The sequence below is a fragment of the Dipodomys merriami genome, unplaced genomic scaffold, assembly GCF_024711535.1.
Source record: "Dipodomys merriami isolate MVZ:Mamm:240054 unplaced genomic scaffold, mDipMer1.0.p SCAF_2, whole genome shotgun sequence".
Classification (NCBI taxonomy): Eukaryota; Metazoa; Chordata; class Mammalia; order Rodentia; family Heteromyidae; genus Dipodomys; species Dipodomys merriami.
In genome coordinates, this window is record NW_027203381.1 from 60,890,984 (window position 1) to 60,916,859 (window position 25,876).

The 25,876-nt window shown below is 41.8% G+C and overlaps 1 protein-coding gene across 2 annotated transcripts in view; it reads right to left on the bottom strand.

Moving 5' to 3' along the window:
* The window catches only part of Masp1 (MBL associated serine protease 1), a 66,088-nt gene that overhangs the window by 35,069 nt on the left and 5,143 nt on the right, over positions 1–25,876 (bottom strand). The window contains exons 1-2 of one of the 2 annotated variants that reach the window (XM_070029804.1): positions 23,068–23,310; positions 169–346 (exon numbers count right to left, since the gene is read on the bottom strand). In XM_070029804.1, coding sequence (XP_069885905.1) covers positions 169–346; positions 23,068–23,310 — 421 coding nt within the window. Of the gene's footprint in view, positions 1–168; positions 347–23,067; positions 23,311–25,876 lie in introns of those variants that run through there. The other variant, XM_070029803.1, reaches the window with a different exon arrangement.

A 25,876-nucleotide genomic window follows, 5' to 3' on the forward strand; every position in this document is an offset into this window, starting at 1 on the left:
TAAGAGATATATGGGTAGATAGACAATGGAGCAAATGTAGCAAGGCAACAAAGTAGAGTTTAATGTGGCGAGAATGCAGGTGTTCTCTGTAAAGGAGAGAAACATAAGGCAGTTTCATCTTTAGAGAGTAAGAGGCCTGGGGAAGAGCCACCCAGTTTCCCAACTTACCCACAGCCATGTAGTGGGCATCAAAGCCAGTGAATCGCTCCTCATTGGAGAAATCTGATCGGAAAGTGACAGACATGAAGAAGCCAGGGGAGAGAACCACTTCCTGGCCAGGGGTCTGCTCTGTATCTGTAGTCTCCCGGCCACAGAAGGTTGCCAGCACCTGGTCTTCAGCTTCTACCTTTGAGGTCAAAGTGAAAGGGAAGATGAGTGGTTTCCTTTCATAGCTTCTCTTGTAATCTCCAGGAAGCGAAAGGAAGGGCATGCCCATAAATTAGACTAAGTAGGCTAGAGAAATTCAAAGAAAGGGGATTAGGGACTCCTAATTGAGGAAGACACATTGTAAGTACGCCAATGGGACCCTCTGATTTGTTTCATTTTGTATAGTTCCATCAGAAGTCGCTTGATACCTGTCATTCCTGTTGCCAACCAAGTGACTTAATCATCAAAAACAAAGTTTAATCACAAAAGAGCAAAATAATCTTGCAGGTGAATTCTGTATGTAACAGCCACTTACCGCATTTCTAAAGAAAAGAGAGTGCAGAAACAATATAGGTTACTCAAAGAGCATCCAGTGTTGTGCTTGCCACTGAATACAGTATGTGATGGGGCAGTGGGAGATGTTAATACAGTACTGTGGGCGGGAAGGTAGGGTTCAGCTTGAGAAGCAGACACAGACAGAGCTATTATACAGCCAACAAGTACTTCAATAGAATCACTTGAGGTGAAGCTCTCCACCAGCACCGAAGGTCCAGGAAAGTAGGATTGTTCTTCATAGACATAGAATAGGACCCAGCATGGAATAGTTACTTATAAATATTTGTTAATGAGAACTAAAAGTACAAGGCCCAGCTCAGAACTAGGAGAAGCCAGAAAGTCTGAGAAGATTGCAGGAGGAGATATGCTTGGAAGCTATGTGGAAAGTAGATAATGTCATTAATTCTGCAAGTGGAAAATATTGAACACTTTTGAACAGGAAGTCATATAATCGTGGCTCTAATAGGTAGTCTTAAAAATAAAGAAATTAGACGGTGGCTCACACCTGTAATCCTAGCTACTCAGGAGGCTGAGATATGAGGATTGGGGTTCGGGGCCAGCCTGGGGCAGGAAACTCATAGAGACTCATATCTTCACTTAACTACTCAGAAAAAGCCAGAAATGGTGCCATGGTTCAAGTGGTAGAAGCAATAGCCTTGAGCAAAAGCAGCTCAGGGACAGAGCCCAGGCCCATGGATCAAGCCCCAGGACTGGCAAAATAAGAATAAGAAAATAAAGAAATTAGCTGGGTGCTGGTGGCTCATGCCTATAATCCTAGCAACTAGGAGGCTGAGATCTGAGGGTTTCAGTTTGAAGCCAGTCTGGGCAGGAAAGTCCATAGATTCTTTTTTTTAATTTTTGACTATTTTTTTTTTAATTTCACAAATTTCACAGTATTGTGGGATAGTGAATAAGATTCTTATCTCCAATTAGGCATCAAAAAAGCCAGAAGTGAAGCTGTGGCTCAAGTGGTAGAGTGCTAACCTGGAGCAAAAAAGCTCAAGGACAGTTTCCTGGCCTTGACTTCAAGCCCCAGGACTGTCAGAAAGAAAAAAAAAAAAAAAACAACAACACAGAAAATATTGGGAACATCTGAAAATTATATGCAAAACAAAATTTCCACTTGCTAAAATAATTCTCCATTTTGAAAGAGCCACAAGTCCTGTGTGAATTGTGAGTGCGAAGCAGAGAGGAGACTTGGTCACCTCAGCTGGAGTTCTGTCTGGCTTGGGAAGTGGGTTGGAGAACCTTCGACTACAAATATGATCTGCCCACCACTCAATCTATCTTCTTACTCCTCATTCAATTCTTTCCAGCTTGTGTTTCGGTTTGTCATCTCTGGAGTGCTGTTTTACCCTAGACACATGAGAAAAATCTTACCAAGAATGGTTTCTACTGCCCTTCAAAGTGATTAAAGGAAAATTCTCAAAGGCTGGATCCCTTGTAGCCTCTAAAATTCATTGTTCAGTTCATTAGCTTAGTATGTCAGAATATCTTGACATTTGACACTTCTGTTTTGAAACTAATGGTTTATTTATTTAAAATAAGAAGGCGTTTTTAAAGAAAAACAATTCGCCCTGGCAACAACACACAAGGACAATTAATCACTAACGCTGGGAATTGAAGTGTAAACAGAAGATGAGGTCAGGGCTTTGCTATTTGTTCTTCTCTGCAGATCCCAGGGAGCTCACATCAGTTCCCTACTGTACAATGTGCCTTTCTAACATGCCACTTTCTCCAGCATCTCAGCTGCAATGTTATTTTGGTTGGCTGAGTTTCCCAGATCGCTGAACGTTTATCTAACGGTAATCTTTAAAACATTTTTTTTTCCTTTTAGGTATAATGCTTCTGTTGAAGAAGTGCTTAATGCAAATCCCTGTTTTCTTAAATGAAGCTCACTCAACCTTTTCTTTGTGATCCAGGGCATCATTATGAATTTCAACTTTTGAAGTACTATATTCAAAGGAGACCCTGGGGGAATATTTAGTTCCGCATGTAGTGTTGTCAGGCTAATATGCCTTTGCAGTTCTTAAGTCTCCTTGATAGACTGTTCTGTTTTCTTCTGTCTTTCATCAGTCTCATAACTTCTCTTTTCTGTTTATTTTTAGTGTGTCATGAGTTTAAAACTACTTAACCTGGAAACTTAATGAAAAGGAAACCAAACCAAGAGTGTGGTTTCACATACCTATAGTCCCAGCAACTCAGGAGGCAGAGATTGTGAGGCCTGTGGTTGAAGGCCAGCCCAGGCAAAAGTTCTTGAGATCTTATCTCAAAAACAAGGTAAGCATGGTAGCATATGCCAATGGTCCCAGCTAGTTTGGAGGAAAAAGTAGGATAATAGCAGTCTTAGGACAGCCCAGGCAAAAGCACAAGACCCTGTCTGAAAAACAACACACACACACACACACACACACACACACACACACACACACACACACACACACACACACACACACACACACACACACACACACACACACACACACACACACACACACACACACCCTAAAAGCAAAAGCACAAAAGCAAGTGGTAGAGGCCTTGAGTCTAATTCTCAGCACTGAAGCAAGCCAGTGTGTGTGAGAGAGAGACAGAGAGAGACAGAGACAGAGAGAGACAGAGAGACAGAGAGAGAGAGAAGGAAAGAGGCTAGCTAAATAGATTTAGAGTGAGAACTCGAGATTCCTATGTTCATAATCATATGAACTGAGAGCTCTATCCTGTTGACCTCTGCTTTGGTGTAAAGTGTACAGAGCTGGTAGGTAGAGGTCCAGGGTCCTATTCTTTATTCTACCACAAACTGCTATATTACCAATCCCCTCTCAGCTATCCCTACTCCATCTGTAAAACAGGTGTTTGAACTTGCTGAGCTCCAGATTTCCTTCCAAGCCTAACATACTAGTGGTCTAATGAGCCACGATTGTCATATGCTAAATAAACGAATCTATAACATGGTGAACTGAAGTTTCAACACATGGATTTTGGCTGGCCTGTTGATGAGCTTGATGAACTTCAGCTTGTGACCCATAGCTATATGATTTTTTAAAAAAAAACAGTGACAGATGGAATTTTCATGCCCGGAGCATTAACAGTTCCATCCACAGCAACTTCCATCCTATAACCTCTCTCCTGGGCAATGAGTTTTGTAGCACCTGAAACAGAGAGACTTTAAAGTGAAAATAACTAGAGATCACTTTTACTGGAGAGAGACCTCTTGTGGTTATGTGGTAATTTCTTCCCTCCTTACAACTTGTAGGCTTATGGACCTTCTCATGATAACAGATATATAGTCATTATCTGCAGAGACACACTGTTCCAGAGATCAGGAAAGCATGCCCAGGTGAGAGGCATGGCAAAACTGAGTCATAGACACTTTTAGAACTGGAGAAGAGGAGAGTCGCTTGGAGCCCTGGGAACTCAGCATGTAGCCTAGAATAGAATCTTTGAATATCAGGGCTGGGAAGGACCTTTGAGAGTTATTTCAATCTCCCTTATTCTAGAGGAAACAGCTTCAGAAAGGGGAAGTGACTTGCACAAGGGTAGAGTGATAACTTTCGGATATCAGCTTTGGGAACTCTTCTGAGACTGGAGAAGGGAACTATAGGCCCAGAAAGTAAGTACATGACAAAAGACACAGACACTTGGCCAAACAAGTTTCCTGCCTCAAGAGCTTGTTGAAACCTTATCTTGAGTGCCTGGATTTTCTCCCAGAGAGGATGTGGCTCAGTGACAGCTCCAGTCATAACCTAAACAGAAGGGTCACCAGCCCTGGTGGATACTTTGCATCCCCTAAGTTGGGTTATAAAGTTCTACAGAGATCATTTGTCTCCTGGAATAGAAGGATTGAGTTCTGGCTGCTGTCTGGAAAGTTCCATCTCTGGGGACATCATATCATATATGACCCTTCATATACTTACTCTTGATCCTCTATTTCTAATTGTGGACATTTCTATGCAGACTATTGCTATTTAAGGTACTAACAAGTGGTCACATGTAATCAATATGCTTTAACTCAATTCCACAAATCTTTATGCATCAAGTTCTGTCTCTACCACAATACAGAGGATTCCAAATATAACTTATTTGGTGGCATGAACTTAATACACAAGTCCTTTGCCTCTGGGAATGTGATGTTCACTAGGAGAACAAGGTAAGTTCTCCAATGTGTATGTTGGGGTGTTGACAGAATATGGTAAATGCAATGAAAGATAGTCAACATTGGGGGCTACAAGGAAGAAAGCATTTCATGCAGTTAAGAGGGATCAGAAAACATTTAGGGGTTGGGAATTTAGTTCAATGGTTAGGCACTCACCCAGCTTGTGCCTTGAGCTTGATTTCCAGCATTCAGGAATGTCTTTGAGCTGAGGAATGGCATTTGAATAGGATTTAGGTAGGTAGAAGGGAAAGGTGGAGGGTAGAAAGAGCATCTAGGCAGAGGGGATGGTGAAGACATGGGCTGTTCAACCAAGTTCCACATCACCCAACGTTCAACTAGCTGGTATAGGAAAAAGTTTTGTGAGGATAAGTGATTTGGGAAGTGGACCTCAGGAAGAGAGTCCAGAGTCTGTTTGTTTTGTTTTGTTTTTTCAAACACAAATATCCTAGAGAAATCTAAGGCTGGGCAGCAAGAAGTTGGCTACATTTCCGTGGAAAGTTAGCCCAGGCTGCTCTCCATTTGTGCGTAGATTGACTAACGCAGTTGCAAAACTGCATTGATTAATAGCAAAACAGGAATTTGAACTTGCTGAGCCTTGAGTCCCTTCCAAGCCTAACATACTAATCCCTTCCTTTTTCTTCCTTTCCTTTTTCTTCCCTTCCATTCCCTTCCCTTCCCTTCTCTTCCCTTCCCTTCGTGTGTGTGTGGGGTGTGTGTGTGTGTGTGTGTGGGGTGTGTGTGTGTGTGTGTGTGTGTGTGTGTGTGTGTTGTATGCTGGTACTAAGGCTTTAACTCAGGGTCTGGGCATTGTCCCTTAGCATTTTGCTCAAGGTTAGCACTCTACCTGTCGAGCCACAGCTCTACTTACAGCTTTTGGGGAATTCATTGGAAATAAGGGACTCAGATTTTTCTGCTTAGACTGGCTTTGAACCTTGATCTTCATATTTCAGCATCCTGAGAAACTACTATTACAAGCATGACCCACCAGCACCCAGAAACATACTAGTGTATTCTAAAACACCGTTATTGCTATACATTAAATAAACCGACTGTAAGGTTGTAAGCAGGAGTTTCAATGCACAGATTTGTGGCTGCTGCCAGGCTACCAATCAGTTTCTCCAACAAATGTAAGGAGAAAGTAGTCCAAGAGTGATTGTTCTCATTTAATAGATGAAGAAGGCAAAGCCCAGATAATTTAAATGAACCAAGTGATGAATAATCTAGTAATATAAGAATGTAATAAGTGGTGGATCTAGGTCTACAATTTGCAGCATCCAGAATCCCTGGCCAAAGCTTCTCCAAGTGCTCCAGACTCCCTGGCCAGAACTCTTTTAAGACATTGGACAAACAAAGGCTCTTCTGTAGTTGAGATATATCACAGCTTGGCTTGTGTATGCTCACAAGCTATACCCTGGAGCCCTTTTGCAATGTACTTTGGGCCTGTGAAAAATGTTTTTAGATTTGACTTAAGCAGACATTCAGGAAGAGCGATGCATTATTTTATCTATGATTTTGTTAATTTGGGAAGTATATTCACCAGAATTTATTTTCCACATACAGTTCTAAGAGGAATTTGTGGAAGTGTAGAAGGGAATAGTCATTACTGTCTGAACGTTGTTTTAGGCAGATATAGGCAATAACTTGTGTTCTTATTCTTCTACTCTGTATCCAGTTTTTTCCTCCAACTACTGTGCAGAGGTGGTAAAGGTTCTCTCAATCAACAGCTTCCAGGGACCTCTTTCCAAGTATTTTGTAGACCCTCTCAAGCCCCTTCAAAACTTAACATACTCTCTTGAAAATGTCAACGTTCCCACCCATGCTCGGGCTCAAGGAGAACTGGTAGATGATCTTTTCCGTGCTTCATTAACTTCCCACCTCTAACTTGAGCTTCGTCAGCTCTTTCTATAATTTCATGAATCCTAATCTTATAAATATCTATTATCTAATAACACTTTAGAGAATGATTTTCCTGATTGAATTGATAGAGTTATTGGTACCAGAGTAGATGCTGCCGTAATCAAAGACAAGAACCTGAGGCCTTGGTGTTGGGTGGGCCAACAAGTGGGTGGTAGTATATCAGTGAAGAAATTCTTGAGAGGAAGCCAGTGGAATTCTGTAATAGTGAGACAATTCACCAACTGGCCTATGGCAACTTGGAAATTAAACAAATGTCCACAATGGACTTGTAGATAGGGATAAGGAGACCTCTAGACAGAAGGCCAAGGGGGATAGCATATTCTGCTAGCTGTGTGTAACAACTTAAAGGACATGTAGAGGTTTGGTTGAAAAGTGGTCTTCTCAAATGACTTTAAAAGGAAAAAAAATGGCTGGGCATCAGTGGCTCACACCTATAATCTTAGCTACTCAGCTTCAGGGAAAATTTCAAATCAAAAGTGTGGCTGTAACATTTGTTAAAATCCAGAAGATTCAAGACAGTGCCTAGTACTCCCTGTCAGTGGGACCAAAAAGCATTTAAGAATTTTCAGAGCCCGGACATACCCTCTAGAAACAGTCCCTGGTTAGAAAAGAACTGAATGGTCTTAATTTGCTCTAAAGAAGAGAATCATATTCTTACATATCGAATAGGGTTTTTAAAAGAAATGTGTGAACTAGGAAAAACTGAAACAGTTCAGAACGAGAGGAGGCCTATGGGCCTATGTGTAGCAAGAGGGATGAAAGGATCATTCACTTACAAACATGAGCCACTTCATGGAAGAGAATGTCTTACAAGATGAAGCTAAGAAGCCATAGGCAGAACCAAAGCAAGAGTCCAGAGCCATAGAAAGCAGTAGATTGGGAGCCATTCCCAAGGGACAGAACTAGGTTCTCACCAAGGAATATCCCTAGTTTCTGGAGTAGACAACATATACTTGGACCAATTTTAGAATTACTCTGGAGGAAATAATTGTAGGCCTTCCAAGTCACTCATTAGAGGGAGTTCTTTGTGTTTATCTTACTCTTATCTCATGAAGAAGAAAAGAAGATATTGTGTAGATGGATCACAAATCACTTCCCTTAGGTTCAGAGAACTGCAGACAAAAAAGAGTTGGCCCAAAAAAGAGTTGGCCCAAAAGCCATATCTTTGCTAGGTGCTCGTGGCTCATTTCTGTAATCCTAGCTTCTCAGGAGGCTGAGATCAGAATATGAAGTTCAAAGCCAATCCAGGCAGAATAGTCTGTGAGACTCTTATCTCCAATTAACCAGCAGAATGTTGGAAGTAGAGGTATGGTTTAAGTGGTAGAGCACCAGCCTTAAATGAAATGGCCAAATGAGAGCAAGAGTCCTTGAGTTCAAACTCCAATACTAGCACACAATAAAAGAGGGAAAATAAAAAAAACGATGTGTCTTGATTTTGTACCTGGAAATATAATTTACAGAAAAATATTACAAACAGGAAAAAACTTTTATGAACAAAGGTATTTATAATAGTTATCTATATTAATAGAAAATTAGAAATAATGTAAATATGTAATTTCATAAGATTGTTAAATTAATAGTAAAGTAAATACTTGGCAGACATTAATGGAGATTATATAATAATCTGAAAATATTTTTAGTAGGAGGTGTGTGTGTGTGTGTGTGTGTGTGTGTGTGTGTGTGTGTGTGTGTGTTGGGGCTTGGACTCAGGACCTAGGCATTGTCCTTTAGGTTTTTTAATTTTTGCTCAAGGCTAACACTCTACCACTTGAGCCACAGCTCTACTTCCTGCTTTTTGGTGGTTAATTGGAGATAGGAGTCTAATGGGCTTTATTACTTGGGCTGGCTCTGAACCATGATTGTCAGAGCTCATTCTCCTGAGGAGCTAGGATCACAGGGTTGAGATACTGGCACCTGACAAAGATTCTTAGTAAGTAAAACAGCAGAAAAAATTGTATAATTTTGTACAATTTTATAATTACATACAATTTATATAAAATTTCATACAATATTATAATTGTATAATTTTATACAAATTAATTGTATAATTGTATACTTAAACTTATGTTGAAAGAGTGCATTGAAAATAGAAAACAGGAAGAATTAGTATAAACTGTTAGCAATAATTACTGGAATTAAAGGTAGGTTTTTTTATTCCTTTGCATTTATATTTAAAAATAAACTTGATTCAAAAGATATTTTACTCTGTCTCCTATTGAGTCATATAAAATCCAAGGAGTGAGTGGGTAGGTACAAAGATTAAAGATAGAAGAGTTTCTTAGCCTAGAGGTCAGAGAAAGGAGGAGGGTAAAAGGGGGAAGAGGAGAGAGAGAGGGAGAAGAGAGGGAGGGAGAATCATAAGGAAGTTTGAAATAATAACACCTCTATCTTTTTTGTCTTGTTTCTCCAAACAGTGAGAGTGAGTGAAATTGTGAATTGCTTTGTTTCTTTAGTTTTCTGTTTCCTAATATGCAATTTGGGATTCAACAGGGACTGTACCATGTGGAACTCATTTGTGTGTGGGCTGTACATGGTCTTCACCAACTGCTGGACATTGGGAAAGTTAAACTCTCTGTATTGTCGAGTTAACTGTGTTCTCCCCAAATATGTCCTAATCCCTGGGGTCTCTGAATGTGAACTTATATGGAAATTGGTCTTTGGAGATGTAATCCAGCTAAAATGACATCATACTGAGTTTGGGTGGTGGCCCCTAATCCAAGAATTGATATTTTTATCAAAAGATGGACATTGGAATAGAGAGAGATCACAGAAAAGAAACAAAGACAGAGAAAGGGATTGGAGGTTTGGCTGCCCTAAAACAATGAGTACCAAGGATTCCCCTCAACCACCAGAACTAGAACAGGCAAAGAAGGATTCTCCTCAGTGCCTTCAAAGGGATCATGGTCCTGCTACACCTTTTTAGAGTTGTAGCCTTTAGAATTGGACAATAAATTCTTACTGGTTTTAAAGACATCTAGTTTGTGTTCGTTCATGCCCCAAAGAAATGAATAATACATCTGTCTGTAGTGTTTCTCGTATGGTGAGAATAATGTTATTTGTGTCTCAGGACTGGTGCCTATGAAAGTGAGTTAGTATAGGCAATCACTGGAACATACAGCCAGCATTCAGCAAGTCACTGAAGAAAACAGGACTGCTGGACCCAGCCACAAAGATGATGCCCTCCTGGGCTTCCAGCTGGGGTCTGGGCAGTTCCTGTGTGCATTTTCGAGACTTTGTTCCTTCATTATTAACTTCACTGAAGCTATCAGCACTAGCAAACAACTTATAGCCTCTGCAGCCCAGCCTCCTGATTTGGCAGGTACCTTTTTAGAACTGTTTGGCTCTGTGTACTTCACAAAACTGCCCACTCATCATAGTGAGAGTACCACAGAAAGGCCCATTAGGTTTATTAAGCAAGAGAAAATCAGGGATTTAAAGTCAGGAATCTAAAGACCTTGATCCACAAGAAGATAGTTTCAAGTTGAAGAACCACTCTTTTTACTTTGCTAGGCTTCCAAGAATATTTCTAGGTGTGTTGTGTGTGTGTGTGTGTGTGTGTGTGTGTGTGTGTGTGTGTGTGTGTGTGGTGTGGTGTGGTGTGGTGTATGTTGTGTGTGCGATGTGTGTGTGTGCGTGTCCTATTAATCCAGTGATAGCTCTGTGCCCAGCGCTCCTACCCTCAAGTAGGACCTTTGTTCTCTTGCTTTACTGTCACTGATAGTCTACCTCCAAGGGCTGGGCCAGTGGCTGATGGCTCAACTATACAATCATACAATCTTTACAAATGGCCCCAAATTTCAATTAAAGCATGGTAGAAGGTGTCAGACACAAGATAAGAATAAAGAGACACCTCATTGGAGGCTCATGCCTGTAATTCTAGTTACTCAGAAAGCTGAGATTTGGGAACTTTGATTCACAGCCAGCCTAGTAAGAAAGTACAAGAGACTCTTATCTTTAACTATCCAAAAGCCAGAAATGGAGCTGTGGCTCTAGTGGTAGAGTGTAGACTTAAGCAAAACAGGTAAGGGACAGTGCCCAATATTGGTGCACACGTGCATATGCGCGTGCATGCGCGCGTGCACGCACACACACACACACACACAAGACAGAGGTTCTTGAAAGTCATACATATAAAAACACCACAGTCAGCAGATCTAGGAGCATAGTTGACCTTAGACAAGAAGTGCTGGAGGCTGATGCTCCAATCTTGGCCATGAAAACTAAATGATGATGATGGTGGTGATGATAAGAACAATAATGACTTCTCTCTCTTTCCAGTGGATGGAGCGTTATCATTTATTGTATTTGCTCCTATCAGCAGTCACGTCATGAAACTATGCGGACATTAAAATTCTGAGCCCACAGAGTTAGTATGTGAATTCCTCAAAGATGCACAACCCAGGAGTAGCAGATCTGAGATAGGATTGATGGGCTGGTTCAGTAATTATTATCAGACAACTATTATATAGGTGTTCAGAGCTGGGAAAGGCATTCAAAGCTCACAAATGTATACTCTTTTCTTTTTTAGATGGAGGAATGGAAACTCACTCAAAATCATGGCCAGTTAGTGGCACAGCCAAGACTAGGACCCACTATGCTTATTTGTTGTTTCTTAATCACAGGGGGAAAAAAAACCCAGCTAACCAATCCGTGTGAACCCATAAGACAGTATTATGTACATGCAAAGGCCAGATACCAGAAAGAATAAGGGGGCCTGAGAAAGTGCTCCCAGCCACTGAGAGCACAAAAATCCACTGGTGCCAAGCGGGATGGCCCATTCTCAGGAAGGGCATCAAACAGAAAAGGGCAGTGTAAGCAGGGAGGGAAGAAAGAGCTGGCAGGGAAGAGGTCTCGGCCAGAGCCTGGGAAATGGCATCCCGCAGGTGGGAAACCAGGAGTGCCCACCATCTCAGAGAGGCCTGGGGTCTGCCCAGCAGGCAGAGAAAGTCTGGGAATTCTAGCAGGGGAGGAAGGCCCTGGAGGAGTTAACCTCTTGGGCCTGTGAAAGGCTCAGACTCCCAAGTCCCACCCCTTCTGGGACTTTGAGACTGTTCATTCACATGCAAATCTCTTCAGCTGTTTGAGGCTGGGCCCCAAATGGTTCAGTTCAGGAAAATTGCTTGAGGATGGTAAAACAACAACAATAACAAAAGGTTCCTCTGTGTTCCTTTGCAGCCAGCCAGAGCTGCCTGGTTCAAGGTATGTCACACTTAGGATGGGTGGGAAGGCAGTGATGAGCCAGTACTGAGCACCCGACACCAACACCTAAGGCAGAGTGGTGTGGTAGCTTCCCACACTAAATAAACATGTGTGTTCCTTCACCACGTCTCACTCTACCTTCAAATCTTGGCCCATAAATCCACTGGAATAGAGACCAAAGGACCCTAGGTTCTGGTCACCACTCTGTTCCTCATGAGTTACTTCAATCTCCCGCCAGTTCTGTGTTGGAACTTGGTGGGTGGGGGTGGGAAGATTTCTTCTAGTTTATAAGAGCCAGTTGTCAACTTTTCAGAAAGGTTGCTACTCTGTTGTTAAACACTGGCATTCTTAGAAGATTAAGTTTCATAAATTTACAATTACATTAGAAACCAATAAATTATATAAAACCATCGCTTCCCAAGTATGTTAATGCTGTCCTCTTACTAATGTCCTTCAGGCTATTGGTGTCTATTGTAGCTCAATGGTGAATGATGTGCTAGAGTCTATATCTTCCCTCCTATTTCTTTTCCCCACTCCCAGTTGATCATCATTTACAAGTATACACACCATGTTTTCCAGGCTTGATTGTCCCAAACATGACATTTGCTAGGCACCAATGGTTCATGCCTGTCATCCTAGCTACTCAGGAGGCTGAGATCTGAGGATCAAGGTTCAAAGCCAGCCTGAGCAAAAGAGTCGGTCAGACTTTTATCTTCAGCAAAAAGCTGAGAGTACAGCTGTGGCTCAAGTGGGAAAGCACCAGCCTTGAACAAAAAGCTAAGGAACAGTGCCCAGGCCTTGAGTTCAAGCTGTTGCACCTGCACACACACACACACACACACACACACACACACACACACACACACACACACACACACACAAATAAACTCGTGAATATAAATATTGTTCTCCAAGAATGAGATCAAAAGAGACATGGGTATGGAAATACCTTGTAAAGTCTGCCATCACCTGGTAACAATTTGTAGGAACTCTTTCTCAACCTCCCTCCCACTTCCCACCTGTATTCCCAGCTTCTCCTCCACTCCTCTCCTTTCCCTTGCATTCTTCAAGTGCAGCAGGTACTTCTCCATTTCCGGACTACACTTCCAGTTCTCTGATTAAAAGACTTGGCTTCTTGAAGCATGTCTCTGCTCAAATCTAAGGCTCTCAGTGAGACCTAGGACCATGTCTCTGCTCAAATCTAAGGCTCTCAGTGAGACCTAGGACACCAAATTGAAATCATAAAACCCACCACAAGTCATATAGAGCCTCTTGACCCTCTCTATTTCATTCCTTAACTTTGAACTTGCTAGGGCACAACATGCTATGGATTGGGTTTCGTGTTTATTGTCTTCTTGCCTCGTTGTGGTATGAACACCACATGGCAGAGATTTCTGTGTGTGCCAATACTGCTCAACCTAAAGCTCTAATAAGTAAATTATAGGGACTCTACACATATTTGTTGAATAAATGAGCATCTTTCCTTCCCTACTATTGCTCTCTGTAGGGAAAGTAAATTCAAGATCTACTTTATACTAGAGAGTCATGTACACATAAACACACAGATGTGCACCCTGGCCCCTCCTCCTCCCAGAGGACATCCATCCCTCACTGATGCGAGTTCACTTGCATTCTTTGCTCCAGTCCTGGAAGCTTCTTTCTATGTTTCACGATCCCCTTATTCTCCTCCCTGCCCCCACACAGGAAATGTTTGGTTTCCTGCATAAAATGAGCTCTGATCACACTTTTCTGAAGCTTATTTTCAATTGCTGATTCTTCTGCATTAGTTTGAATGGGTGTCTCTGAGGGCAGCATCCCACTGGGGACTACAATTGAAATTCATGAGAAATGTTGATCCGCTTCTCATTTCCTTCTGAGGCTGAGGCCTCCTGTCTGATCGCAGAGAATGAACAGAGCAGTTGTTGCAGCTGAGGTCAGAGTGGTCTGAAGGTTGAGGGCATGTTCTAAAGTAAACACAGAGCTCTGCACAGAAATTAGGAGCTGAGGTCAGAGGTACTTATCTCTCAATTATATAGCAGGATGCAGACTGACCCCTGTGGCCTGGGGCCAAGGCCCTGAACTGCACTTGGGGGCAGGAGGAGGAAGGGTGACAGTCAGAATGGGAAGGGCTTGTAGAGAGGCTAATCCAATTCCCTCATGGGGGAAAACTGAGGCCCAGAATGACTGGTGACTTGCTCAAGTCTCATCGGAAGTCAGAGGCTGACTTCTAGGCCAGAATCCTTTTCTTTACACACACTGTTGGAGGATGCATGCCTTTTCCTTTTTGTCCCTGAGACTGTTTGCTACTGAGAAACTATGGACAGGGAGGGGCCTTGAACTCACTCTTAGAACTTATGTACCACAGACAGATCCATTGAGTATCTTTCCATGCTAGGTTGCCCAGATTCCAATCTCCAAAAATGATTTTTCTCTCAAAGTCAGGAAACAAGAGAAAGTTCTTAAAAAAAATCCATATAACATAGGAACCCATGGGAATCATAAAGATCCTTTTTTTTTTTTACCAAGCTTGTTAAATATTATGACAACAGGCAAAGTGTTGTTGTCCAAAAGAAGGCATAGGAAAAGCCAGTGCAGAACACTTCCAGAATAGAGCCAGCCAGAGAATGGCCCCATGGAGAAATAGAACTATGACTTGGGAGTTGAGACCTGGCTTTTCTAGAGAAATGGGGACAAATCTATTTGTGCCTCAGTGACCTTTTCTGTGAGTTAGATATATCCATCTCTGCTCTTCCTGTTCCATGAGAATCCAATGTCGTGATAGGGTAGATACTCCCAGAATGTGAGATGCTATAAGATGAACACGTGGGAACAATGACCAGCCTCCTGTCAGTGTGAAGAGTTCTTTGAAGTCATTACACTAATAAGCTGAAGACATGGAGTAACATAAACAAGGGCCTCTATAGTTTTTTTTGGCAGTGGTAGAGTCAGGAGAGGAGAGAGCCCACTTGCATAGAGCATCTGCAGAGGCCAGGCAAGCAATCTTGCTTGTACTGTCACCATTGTTGCCATTATTCCCAGGCTAGTTACCTATGTATTGAGCAGATGCCCTTTAGGATCTACCTCATTTGGCATTCACAATAAGCTCATGAGAAGGGAATTATAACTATTCTCATGTTACAATGGAGAGAGGCAAAGCTGAAAACATTGGCATCAGTCAGACACAGATAGGACCTGGTCCTGGGTCTGTCTTTCCGAATGCTGGGCCCAGATCACTGAGTCACCTGAGGCCACTGTTTATTTAAGCCCTCCCGCGATCTGAGTGGCACACTTCATCAATTGTGAACTTTATTTTTTTAAACTGATGGTTCTCAACTCAGATAGTGACAGAGTTAGTGTCACTCAGATAGTGACAGAGTTAAGAGTTTACTCCTATGGCTCTTTACCTCCTGTCTCAACATCTGGACTAGCATTTGCAACTAGATTCCAAACTCAATGCACATCAGCACATGCTATATATTTATTTTTTCTTTTCCTTCTCTTCCTTTCCTTTCTTTTCTTTACGTTTCTCTTCTCTTTTTGTTTTTTAATGGTACTTGGTATTGGATTCGGGTCCTTTACCACTTGTTCTATATTCCTAGTCATTTTTCTTTGTTTTTTACACAGGCTCTCCTGCTTTCGTTTAGACTAGCCTCAGACTATGATCCTCCTATCTACATTTTCTGAGTAGCCTGGCTTACAAGTGTGTTTAACCATTCTCAATCACTCCAAACATGTCTAAATCCATAATCTCTGAGAAAGTAGCCACGATGCCATTATAATCTCATGGAGTCCTCTCATTCCTCCTTCTTCCTGTGGCATCAACCTTCACATATCTCTACCTGGGTTTCCATTGCTCCCCTAGAGGCCTATGGGGTTTCCCTGAGACAAGTATTATATCCAATAGCCATATTCAGTCTTCTCAGTACAGCTCTCTACATAGCCTCATTGAATGAATCTTGTTTCTTTTGGCTCCACTGCTTAACTGTCAAATATATCCTGGCTATGTTAACTCCTACACCCTCTTCCCTTCTTCCAAATATTTTATAGCTGCTAACTGGATAACCTAGACTGAAATGCTAAAAGATGCCAGGCAGAAAGCATGAAGAGTGAAGCTTTCTTTAGACAGAAACATACATTGCACGTTAAAATCAGGAAAATATTCCTCACATCACAAAAATTGTCTGAGAATGACTTTTCTTGAAATATACATCCTTCTTAAGCACTTACATCATTACTACTTTTGAAAGAAAATGGTGTGTGGGAGAGAGGAGTTTCATGATATACATTATATATACATATATCATATACGCATACATGTACATACATATAAATACTTATACATGTATATGTGTGTACTGGTGCTTTGAACTCAGTGCTTTGCACTCTTGCTTAGCTCTTTCCACTCAAGAATGGTGCTCTACCACTTGAGTCACACCTCCACTTCCAACTTGTTGATTGGAGATAAGCATCTCTTGGATTTGTCCCCTCCAGGTAGATTCAAACCTTAACCTTAGATCTCAGCCTCCTGAGTAGCTAGGATTACAGGTGTGAGCCACTGGTGCCTGGAAACCACAAGAAAGCTTTTACTGGAGGAGCAGTAGGGAGTGGTGCCAGCCATGGACAGTACTATCTCCACTGGGTACGAGCTATTGTTGGCACACAGGAAGCTGCTGGATTGCCTGATTTTCTAAGCAAATTTGGAGCTGTGGGGTTTTCTGGGGGAAATCAGAAGTTTTATGTTGATTTTAATTCATTCCCATTTTTGTGGGTTTTTTTTTCTCCAAAGCTCTGAATGAGCTAACACTGAGCTGGCCAACAAAATATGTCTACGGAATTAATTCAACCCGTTGACTGTAACTAAGCCATGTTTACACAACGTTTTTGCCGTTTCCTCCCCACAGGTTCTCTCTAGACTTTTGTTTTAGTATATGTGCTGTCGAAGCGAGCACTGGGCTTTTGTTTTCTATCTCCTCAAACATGCTAACATTGACTTTTACAGCACCTCCCTCTCAACCTCCCCTGTCCTGGAGCTCTGCTGACACATCCTACTTAATGCACTACATTGTTGAATTCTCTATTATCCTTTAAGAAGCAATTCAAACATCATTTCTAAGAACTTTCCTGGCTATACGACTACTCCCAAGCACATAATATTGCCTTATACTATTACATTGTCTTTAACTTACTAATCATGCAATTGTTTCCTTATATGACTTCAAATGGTGGCTCCTTGGAGGCCACATTGACCACATTCATCATGAGGGACCTGCAAGGTCCGCCCTGGGAAGGCAAGACAGACTCCTCCCTCCTCTTGGCTAAGTCTTGGCCCAGTACCTGTGTCACCTAGGTAAATGGCACTTTTGGAGGCAGTCACCTCCTCCTCCTCCTCCAAAGTCACATCCTGGTAACTCCTACCCATGGGCCAGACCCTGAGGTGACATCCGCATCCAGTGTGGCCACATCTTCCCTCATCTGGCCCCACCTTCTCCCCGCCCCTTCTTAAACCCAAGCTGGACCTCAGCCCACCTCCTTGGCCATGAGGTCTCCACCATGCATAGTGGTGCTGTGTGTGTGTGTGTGTGTGTGTGTGTGTGTGTAGCAGTTCCATAAAACAATCAACTTATCTTCCTGCCTGAATGCTGGGTGATGTTCTCTTTATCAGCTATCTAATTAAACCTACCTCTTTAATAAACCTAACAGGACCCAGTTTGGATATAGTATTCAGCTTCAGAAAATTTTTTAATAGAATTCTTGGACTTCACTGAAAAGAAGATGGGAAGCCACCAAAAGATTTTGAGAATATATAATCAAAGCAATGTTTTAAGAAGGTCTCTCTGAATATGTAGAGAGGGTGAACTTTTGGGAGCCGTTTACCTAGAAGACATTTAGAAGACTATTGCAATAGAATAGTCTTCTAACAGGTGAATAGAAACTAGATAAAGCTTAGAGGTAATGTGGAAAGGATGTAGGAAGTTGTGGAGGTCTCAGAGATGTAGGATTAACAAAAGAACTGTAGTATTGCATCATATAAACTTTTCAAAGTTGCCAATTAAAGTTTTACACATAATAAGAGAAAAAAGAGAGAGAATAAACAATAGAAAATAATTGTAGGCCATTTGTGTCTTCTTTTTAAGTGAACAGATGCCATGAAATGAACTTGACAATGGGAAGTGTGAATCTGATTTTCTCTTGAGTGTTCTGAGGTCTCAGTAATTATACCTCTGTCCATAACTGTTCCTCCTGGCTCCCCTCTAAACCAGCCACTTCAGCTGGTGTTCCATGAAAGGAAACATAAATTGCTGTGTTTCTAGGAAAAAAGAAAAACCAATGTCTTTTCTGGGCATAACAAAAGATAATATTCTAATATATTTAAGAGACTTAATTCTCAGATCTCAGCCTCCTGAGTAGCTCATATTACAGGTGTGAGCTACCAGCACCCAGCTAAATATGTGTGTGTGTGTGTGTGTGTGTGTGTGTGTGTGTTTTGTTGGTATTACAGGTGTGAGCTACTGGCACCCAGCTAAATATGTGTGAATGTGTGTGTGTGTGTGTGTGTGTGTGTGTGTGTTTTGTTGGTTGTGGGGCCTGAACTCTGGGCCTAGGCAATGTCCCTCAGCTCTTCAGCTCAAGGCTAGCGCTCTACCACTTGAGCCACAGCGCCACTTCCGGCTTTTTTCTTTTTGCATATGTGGTGCTGAGGAATCGAACCCAGGGCCTCATGCATGCAAGGCAAGTGCTCTACCACTGAGCCATCTTCCCAGCCCTCTTTTGAGGTTTTGAGGTAGCATTCTTACTATGTAACTCTGGCAGCCATCTTCCCAGCCCTCTTTTGAGGTTTTGAGGTAGCATTCTTACTATGTAACTCTGGCTGACCTGGAACTCAAAATCTTCCTGTTTCAGCTTCCTTAGTACTAGGATTATAATGACTGGCTTTACTTAAGAGATGGTTAAGGGTAAGTTTGACTATAGGCAATATATGTCTTATATCACAACTTAAAACCGAAACATTCACAAAATGGGGATAAACCATAGTTTAATTATTGTTATTTGTGTGTGTGTGTGTACGTGTGTGTGTGTGTGCGCGTGTGTGTGTGCACATGCGTGTGCATGTGCCAGTCCTTGGGCTTGAACTCAGAGCCTTGGTATTATTCTGAGCTTTTTACTCAAGGCTAGCTAGCAGTCTATCACTTGAGCCATGGCCCCACTTCCTGCTTTTTAGTGTTTAACTGGAGATAAGAGTCTCATGGACTTTCCTGCTCAAGCAGACTTCAAAACATATCCTCAGATCTCAGTTTTCTGACCCAGCATAGTTTAATTAATTTAAATGAAGAAAAGACTGAGAGTCTCAATACATAAATTCTGGTCCAAGGGTGATGTTGGCCAAATAATTATCCTTTATTAATCTTTGGAAACAATGATGAAAGTAGAACTCGATATGAGAATACAAGGATTCAGTGGATCTTATAGATCATCTAGTTGAACTCTTTGTGTTTTATAGAGAAGAGCCAATGTCCCTTGTCAAAGCAGTCTAAGGTTAGGACAGAATGATAACCAGTACTGAGGCCTCTGAACTTTCCAGTGTCTAAGCTCTGCCCTTCGCCTGTAGCACCAACCAGCCTAGATTCCTATGTCTCATCTGTGCACTGCAGGAATCCACAGTTGCAGCCACATTCCAAGGAAGCACATGCTGCAGATGTGCACAGGCCTTGAAACACAAGGACTGAGAGAAGTCAGGCTGGAGAGGAATTCTCATAAATGTGAGCATCCGGTCCACAGCCTTGCACTCCTGCTTCTTTCTCCTCTTACTGATGCAGTCAGTAGTTCCTGAGAAGGTTCCCTAATGGGGCGGAAGGGCAGTCTGGGGCTTGGGTAGGGCTGGAAAGGGTTCTTGTGGACCAGGAAGTCCCTCAAACACACTCCTTGGATCCTATAGGAACTCACTCATGGATTCAAATAGGCTTAAACTGGGCATCCGTGGCTCACGTCTATAATCCTAGCTACTGAGGAGGCTGAAATCTGAGGATCATGGTTCAGAGCCAGCCGAGGCAGAAAAGTCCATGAGACTCTTATCTCCAATTAACCACTAGAAAACCAGAAGTGGTGCCGTGGCTCAAGTGGTAGAGCACTCACCTTGAGCTGAAGAGTGCAGGGATAGTGCCCAAATCCAGAGTTCAAGCCCCACAACCGACAAAACAATAAAATAAAATAAAATAGGCTTAAAACTGGAGAAGTTATTCTGTCAAAGGCAAGTTTATGATGTTTAAAGTGCCCTGGTGAACCACAGTGGTGGTATGTGATATGTTCATCATCTCTACTCAAATAACTTGCCACCAAGGCATCTTCAGCAGACCATAACCTTTCATTGGGATTCCAAGACTACACGCTCTATTGGCTATTATAAACATACTACATGGTTTTCTGGGGTTATCCTAAGATAATGAAGGTGCGATAGAGTCATCTGGGAAATTCTGGTAAGGAAGATTCTGATGAGAATTCTGGAATTTAAGGTAACTTAGGAATCAATCATCTTATCCCACCTTCTCCTTGAACAGATGAACAAACAGAATTCTGGAGAGAGCTGTTGGCTTACCCTGGAAACACATGGCATGCTCTGCTTTTATTTATATATGGAAAGAAAAGAGCTCCTTTCTCATTCAAAGCCAGGAGAAGCTCATATTCTGAATTGGGAAGGCAATAAAAAGGTTTTAACTATGTGGGTAAGGCTTCTCTGTTTGAGAGTTCAGAAGTTCCAGCCCTCTTTTTACACTCTGACCTTTAGTCCCTTCTTCTTTCCTGTGGGAAGTTGATCAGAGTGGCAAAATTCAAGCCATGAAGCGGGTGCTGCAAAGCCAAGGCTGGGCAAGCAGTGAGCGCTAGCATCACATCAATCTGAATAATTCCACTTTGCTTTCTTTTCTCTATTGGACCTAACTGAAGGATTGTTAAATGAATGTGTTCATTCAGGAGAAATCACTTAAAAAAAAACAATAACAACAACATTTAGGACAATCCTATAAATGAGGATTAGACGAGTCTCCAGAGGGTCTGTATCCTGCCATTCAGAAAGTCTTGACTCCTGGAGTGAAACTCTGTGGGACATGTGTGCACAAGGGCTCTGTCTCCGTGTGAGCCCCAGTTGTTGACGGATGTGGGTACAGCATCTTTGTAAGGAGAGGCTTGCTCATGTCTCATGGCTGCCAGAACCTCTGCAGGGAAGCGAATGAGAATACCAGGAAGGTGTTCTGGTAGTACAAGCTACCTCCTTTGTAGAAATCCTTCCCCCCCCCAAAGGAATTAGAAAAATGTGACTGATTCACAGATTCAAGGACTCTAGGGCATTTCAAGTAGACGGATCAGTCAGTGAGATGCCTCAAGTCTTTGCAGTGCCCAGAAGTTATGTTTTCTAAGCCTATTTCTCTACAGGGGACCAGGTCTTTTTCTCTTAACAATCCCATAGTCCTTAGGAGACTCAGAGGGCAGCTTCCTCTAAAGCAGTCATTCTGGGATACTGTCAACATCTGGAGACTTTTTTTGGTGTCGTAATGGGAAGTGAGCCGCCACTCACTGACATTTAACAAGGAGAAGTTATGAATGTTGCTAGGATTCCTACAAGGCTGAAGGTTACACTAAAGATTACGCTAAAGCGTTAACCTCTCCCTCAGAAAGAACTCTCAGGAGTGCAAAGATTTAGAACTCTGACAGGGCACCCTGGCTACTTCACATGGACCCCACAGATTGAATGGCAGCACCCCACAAATAAAAAGAGCTGGAAGCAGGAGGGGGCCACAGCCCCTCTTAGCAGCCTTTCTGCCTATTCTATGGCTCTTAAAAGCACTGCAGTGTTCCCTAGCTCAGTGGGGACATAGCTTGTGAGTAGTTTGATGTTGGCAAAAAACAAAAAACAAAACATGGAGAGGCCACAAGGTGTGGGATTGGAACCTTGACTTGCTGCCAACTGGGTGCTCAGAGCCAGGTTCTTAGCTGTGAAATGGAATAGTAGTTCTTGTTTCATAGAGAGTTGTAAGGATTGAATATTTTAAGTGTACGAGCATGTATAAACTCACTACTTTGTTATTGATCCTGGTTAATACAAGGTTAACTCTTGCTGAATTACTAGCTTTGGGAAAATAAGATTACAGTAATCACAAAGCCAGCACTAGAATTATTCGATAAAAACCATTTCGAGGCATCTAGAGAGAGCATAGAAAATAGGTTCTTAGGTCTCTATATGTTTTGATAGGTACCATCTTAATAACCTCAATCCCACTGAGGAACATGGTTTGAAGCCAGCCCAGGCAGGAAAGATCATGAGATTCTTATATCTGATTAACCAGCAAAAAACAGAAATGGAGGTGTGGCTCAGGTGGTAGAGCATCATTCTTAGGTAAAAAAGCTAAGCAACAGCACAAGGCTCTGAGTTCAAGCCCCAGTATTAGCACAAAGCAAACAAAAACAAAGCAGAAAAACCAAAATCACATCCTGATCCCCCTTCTTGGTCCTACCTTAAAATAACTTCTCATCCATAGCAATTACAGTAAATAAGTTCATATAGTATGGTCCTTTTCTTCTCTCTGCACCTCTCATGTGTTTTTATATACCCTGCTAACAGTGACTCCCCTTTGGGCCCTAGTCCCATTGCTGACAAAGTGCAAACTTCTTAGCATGTCATTCCACTCCATTCAGCATTGTACCCTCATCTCCCCTCCAACCTCACATCTTACAATGCTTGCAAGTGCATGATCATTATTTGGGGGAGTTAGGCAATACTACTACTACCACTACTACTACTACTACTACTACTGCTAATAATAATAATAATAATAATAATAATTACAATGTGTTTGGCTAAGACACATCCCATCAGCCTGTACGCTCATCATCCTACTTCAGTTTAACCTTGGCATAGCGCCCCCTGGTTTTCATTCGTTGCATTGTCACCTTGTGTATTTCCCTCTTGAGGTGAAAGCAACTCCAGGAGGGAGGGTAAAGCCGTATTTAACTCATCAGCTGGTATATATTCATGGAACTATCTTGCACTACTAGCAGAGAACACACGTCCCTGTTAGGAAACTGGGTTGTGGGGGAGTCCTCACCTTCACGTAGTCGTATTCACAAAGGTAGGAAGATTCCAAGTTGAAGTGCATGAAGTAAAGCTTGATCCGAAACCCCTCTGGGACAGTGATATTCCAAGTCACTTCTGAGTCACTTGGATAGGAGTCTGGATAGCCAGGTGATTGGATCTGGCCAAACATATCATTTAGCTCTACGACGTGGGTAGAAGCCTTCCACAGGGAGAGGCACAGGGCATGGTAGAAAAGAAGCCACCTGAAAGACATGAATGATTTTGTTTACATTAATGGACACAGGTGCTTAATACTGAACTGAATTGGCAGTCACATAATTAGAGTCAGGATTCGTGCTGTAACGCTGTACCCATTTGGCCATGCCATCCAGTCTGCAATAGGGGAGGAAATAGCTGGATGTCTTCTAAGGATTTGTTTGAGTTTTGCACATTGTAGAATTAGCTATGAGCATTAACTTTTACAGAAAGTATTATATTTGGGCCTCGTAGATACATTCTTTTACTCTCAAAAATTGTTTTCATAACTATCATTGATATTATTTCAAGCTCCAGTTAAGAATCATAATTGTATGCATTTTTCTATGACATAAGTAATAAGAACATGGCAATATTAGGATGAGAGTATTATTCAGAGAAGAAATCTGCAGACTTCAAACAAGTTGATAGAAACATTTCAACCACAAAAATCAAATAAGGTATGCTGTGTTTTGAATTAAGACAGAATAAAGGTGTTTCTTCTTCCTCTTGGTAAGTGTTCTAATACAAAGGTCAAATGCCTATAGAGAGGCTCATGTCTCTAATTCTAGCTACTCAAGAGTCTGAATCTGAGGATCTGATTCAAAGCCAATCTGAGCAGCAAAGTCTATGAGGCTCTTATCTTCAATTAATCAGCACAAAGCTAGAAGTAGAGGTGTGGCATAAGTGGGCGTAGAATACCAGCCTTGAGGAGAATAGCCAAGTGAGAGTTCAAGGCTCTGGGTTCAAGCCCCAATACCGGCATACACACACACACACACACACACACACACACACACACACACACACACACACGTGCACATACACACAGAGGTCTATAAATGGTTTCTGTAGGAATAAGAGCTAACAGACTGTTAAACGGTGTTGCAAGCATGGGCAAGGAAAGCCTGCTAAAATGTCCAGAGCACACCAACTGGGGATGATGCAAGAATGTGCAGAATAACCAATGTTGACAAAGCCCTACTGGTCAGTACACACACCAGGCCAGGTACCTGTGGAGCAGATCACTTTTCTTGTGCAAACTCCAGGGACCTGGAACTCAAATGTCCCAAACTCTGCCTACCAGCTTCTCTCTTCCAAAACACTTGCTCTAGCACCGTCAGGATGGCCGAGCGGTCTAAGGTGCTGCGTTCAGGTCGCAGTCTCCCCAAAACACTCTTATTTCTGATTTCCTTTAATAGTCCCCAAATCTGAAATGTTACCATTTCTCTTTCCCTTTATACAACGCGAAATAGTCGCCAGTTTACTGATTTGGCTTTTTATGTTTGGGGAATTCATCTATCTTCCTTTCTAGCCAATTACTTAATTTCACAGCCCTCTTATCTGGACTGTTTTTATAGCATCCTAATGGACCTTCCTGTCCCATGCTCCATTTTATACCATTATAGCAATCTTCTTGATTTCTAAGCACAAGTAGGACCTTGTTTCTCCACTATACCAGCAGCAAAACACACCCCTGGTCTTAGGATGTCCCATAAGGCCCTTTTTGTATCACCCTGTCTACCTCCCTGTCAGTGCCTTCCCATGGTTCAGCCCCATTGTAGATGCCCCACCCACTGCTGACTATTGACATCTTATGTAGATCTCTGCTATCCAGTTTATTCCCAGACTACAAACTATTTCTTCTTTTCTCCAAATTCCACAGCTCCTTGTGTATGCCTCTATTCAAGCAGTTATCATACTGCCCTGCTTCAGGACTAGCCTTTGAAGTGCAAGGTATCTAAGTTCATATCCCTGTTCTTCACATTGATTATATATATATATATATATATATATATATATATATATATGTGTGTGTGTGTGTGTGTGTGTGTGTGTGTACATATATACGTATATATACATATACACATATATACATACATATGTATATATATATATATATATATATTATATACGTATATATAAACATAGGAAACTAGTTTTCTGGCAACAGTCTCCTTCTCCATATATCTTATATATAAAATTAGGACTATAAACCCTAATTTATGGGGATCGTATGAGCATTAGAGAAAATACATGTAAAGGACCAAGTATAGATCATGGTATGTAACACATTATGAATGAATAAATAAAAGAAAGAAAGAAGTTGAGGCCAGAGTCTTAGTCTACAAAGTCAAAGCTGGAAAATGATACCAGACTTTGGGGTTAACATCCATGTCTTCACCAATCAGGAAGCTGTTTCTCTGAAAATTCTTCTTCTCATGTATTCAGGTATATATGTGCATACACATGAGTTTTGGGGTGTGTAAATACAGCCAGAGAGCTACATGCATACATACTTTGGCTGTTTTATATAATCTTTAACAAAAAAGGTGAATAAAGCAATCTAAAAAATCTTGAAGTCTAGACACAAGGCATTAACAGAGGTTGTCTGTGAAATGGGACCATGATTATATTTAATTTAAAACACACACACACCCATGTAATTGTAGCCCCTTTGTACAGTATGTTCTCAAATAAAATAAAATACAATTTAAAAAAAAAAATAAAACACACACACACACATATTTAGCTGGGTGCTGGTAGCTCATACCTGTAACCCCAGCTACCCAGGAGTCTGAGGT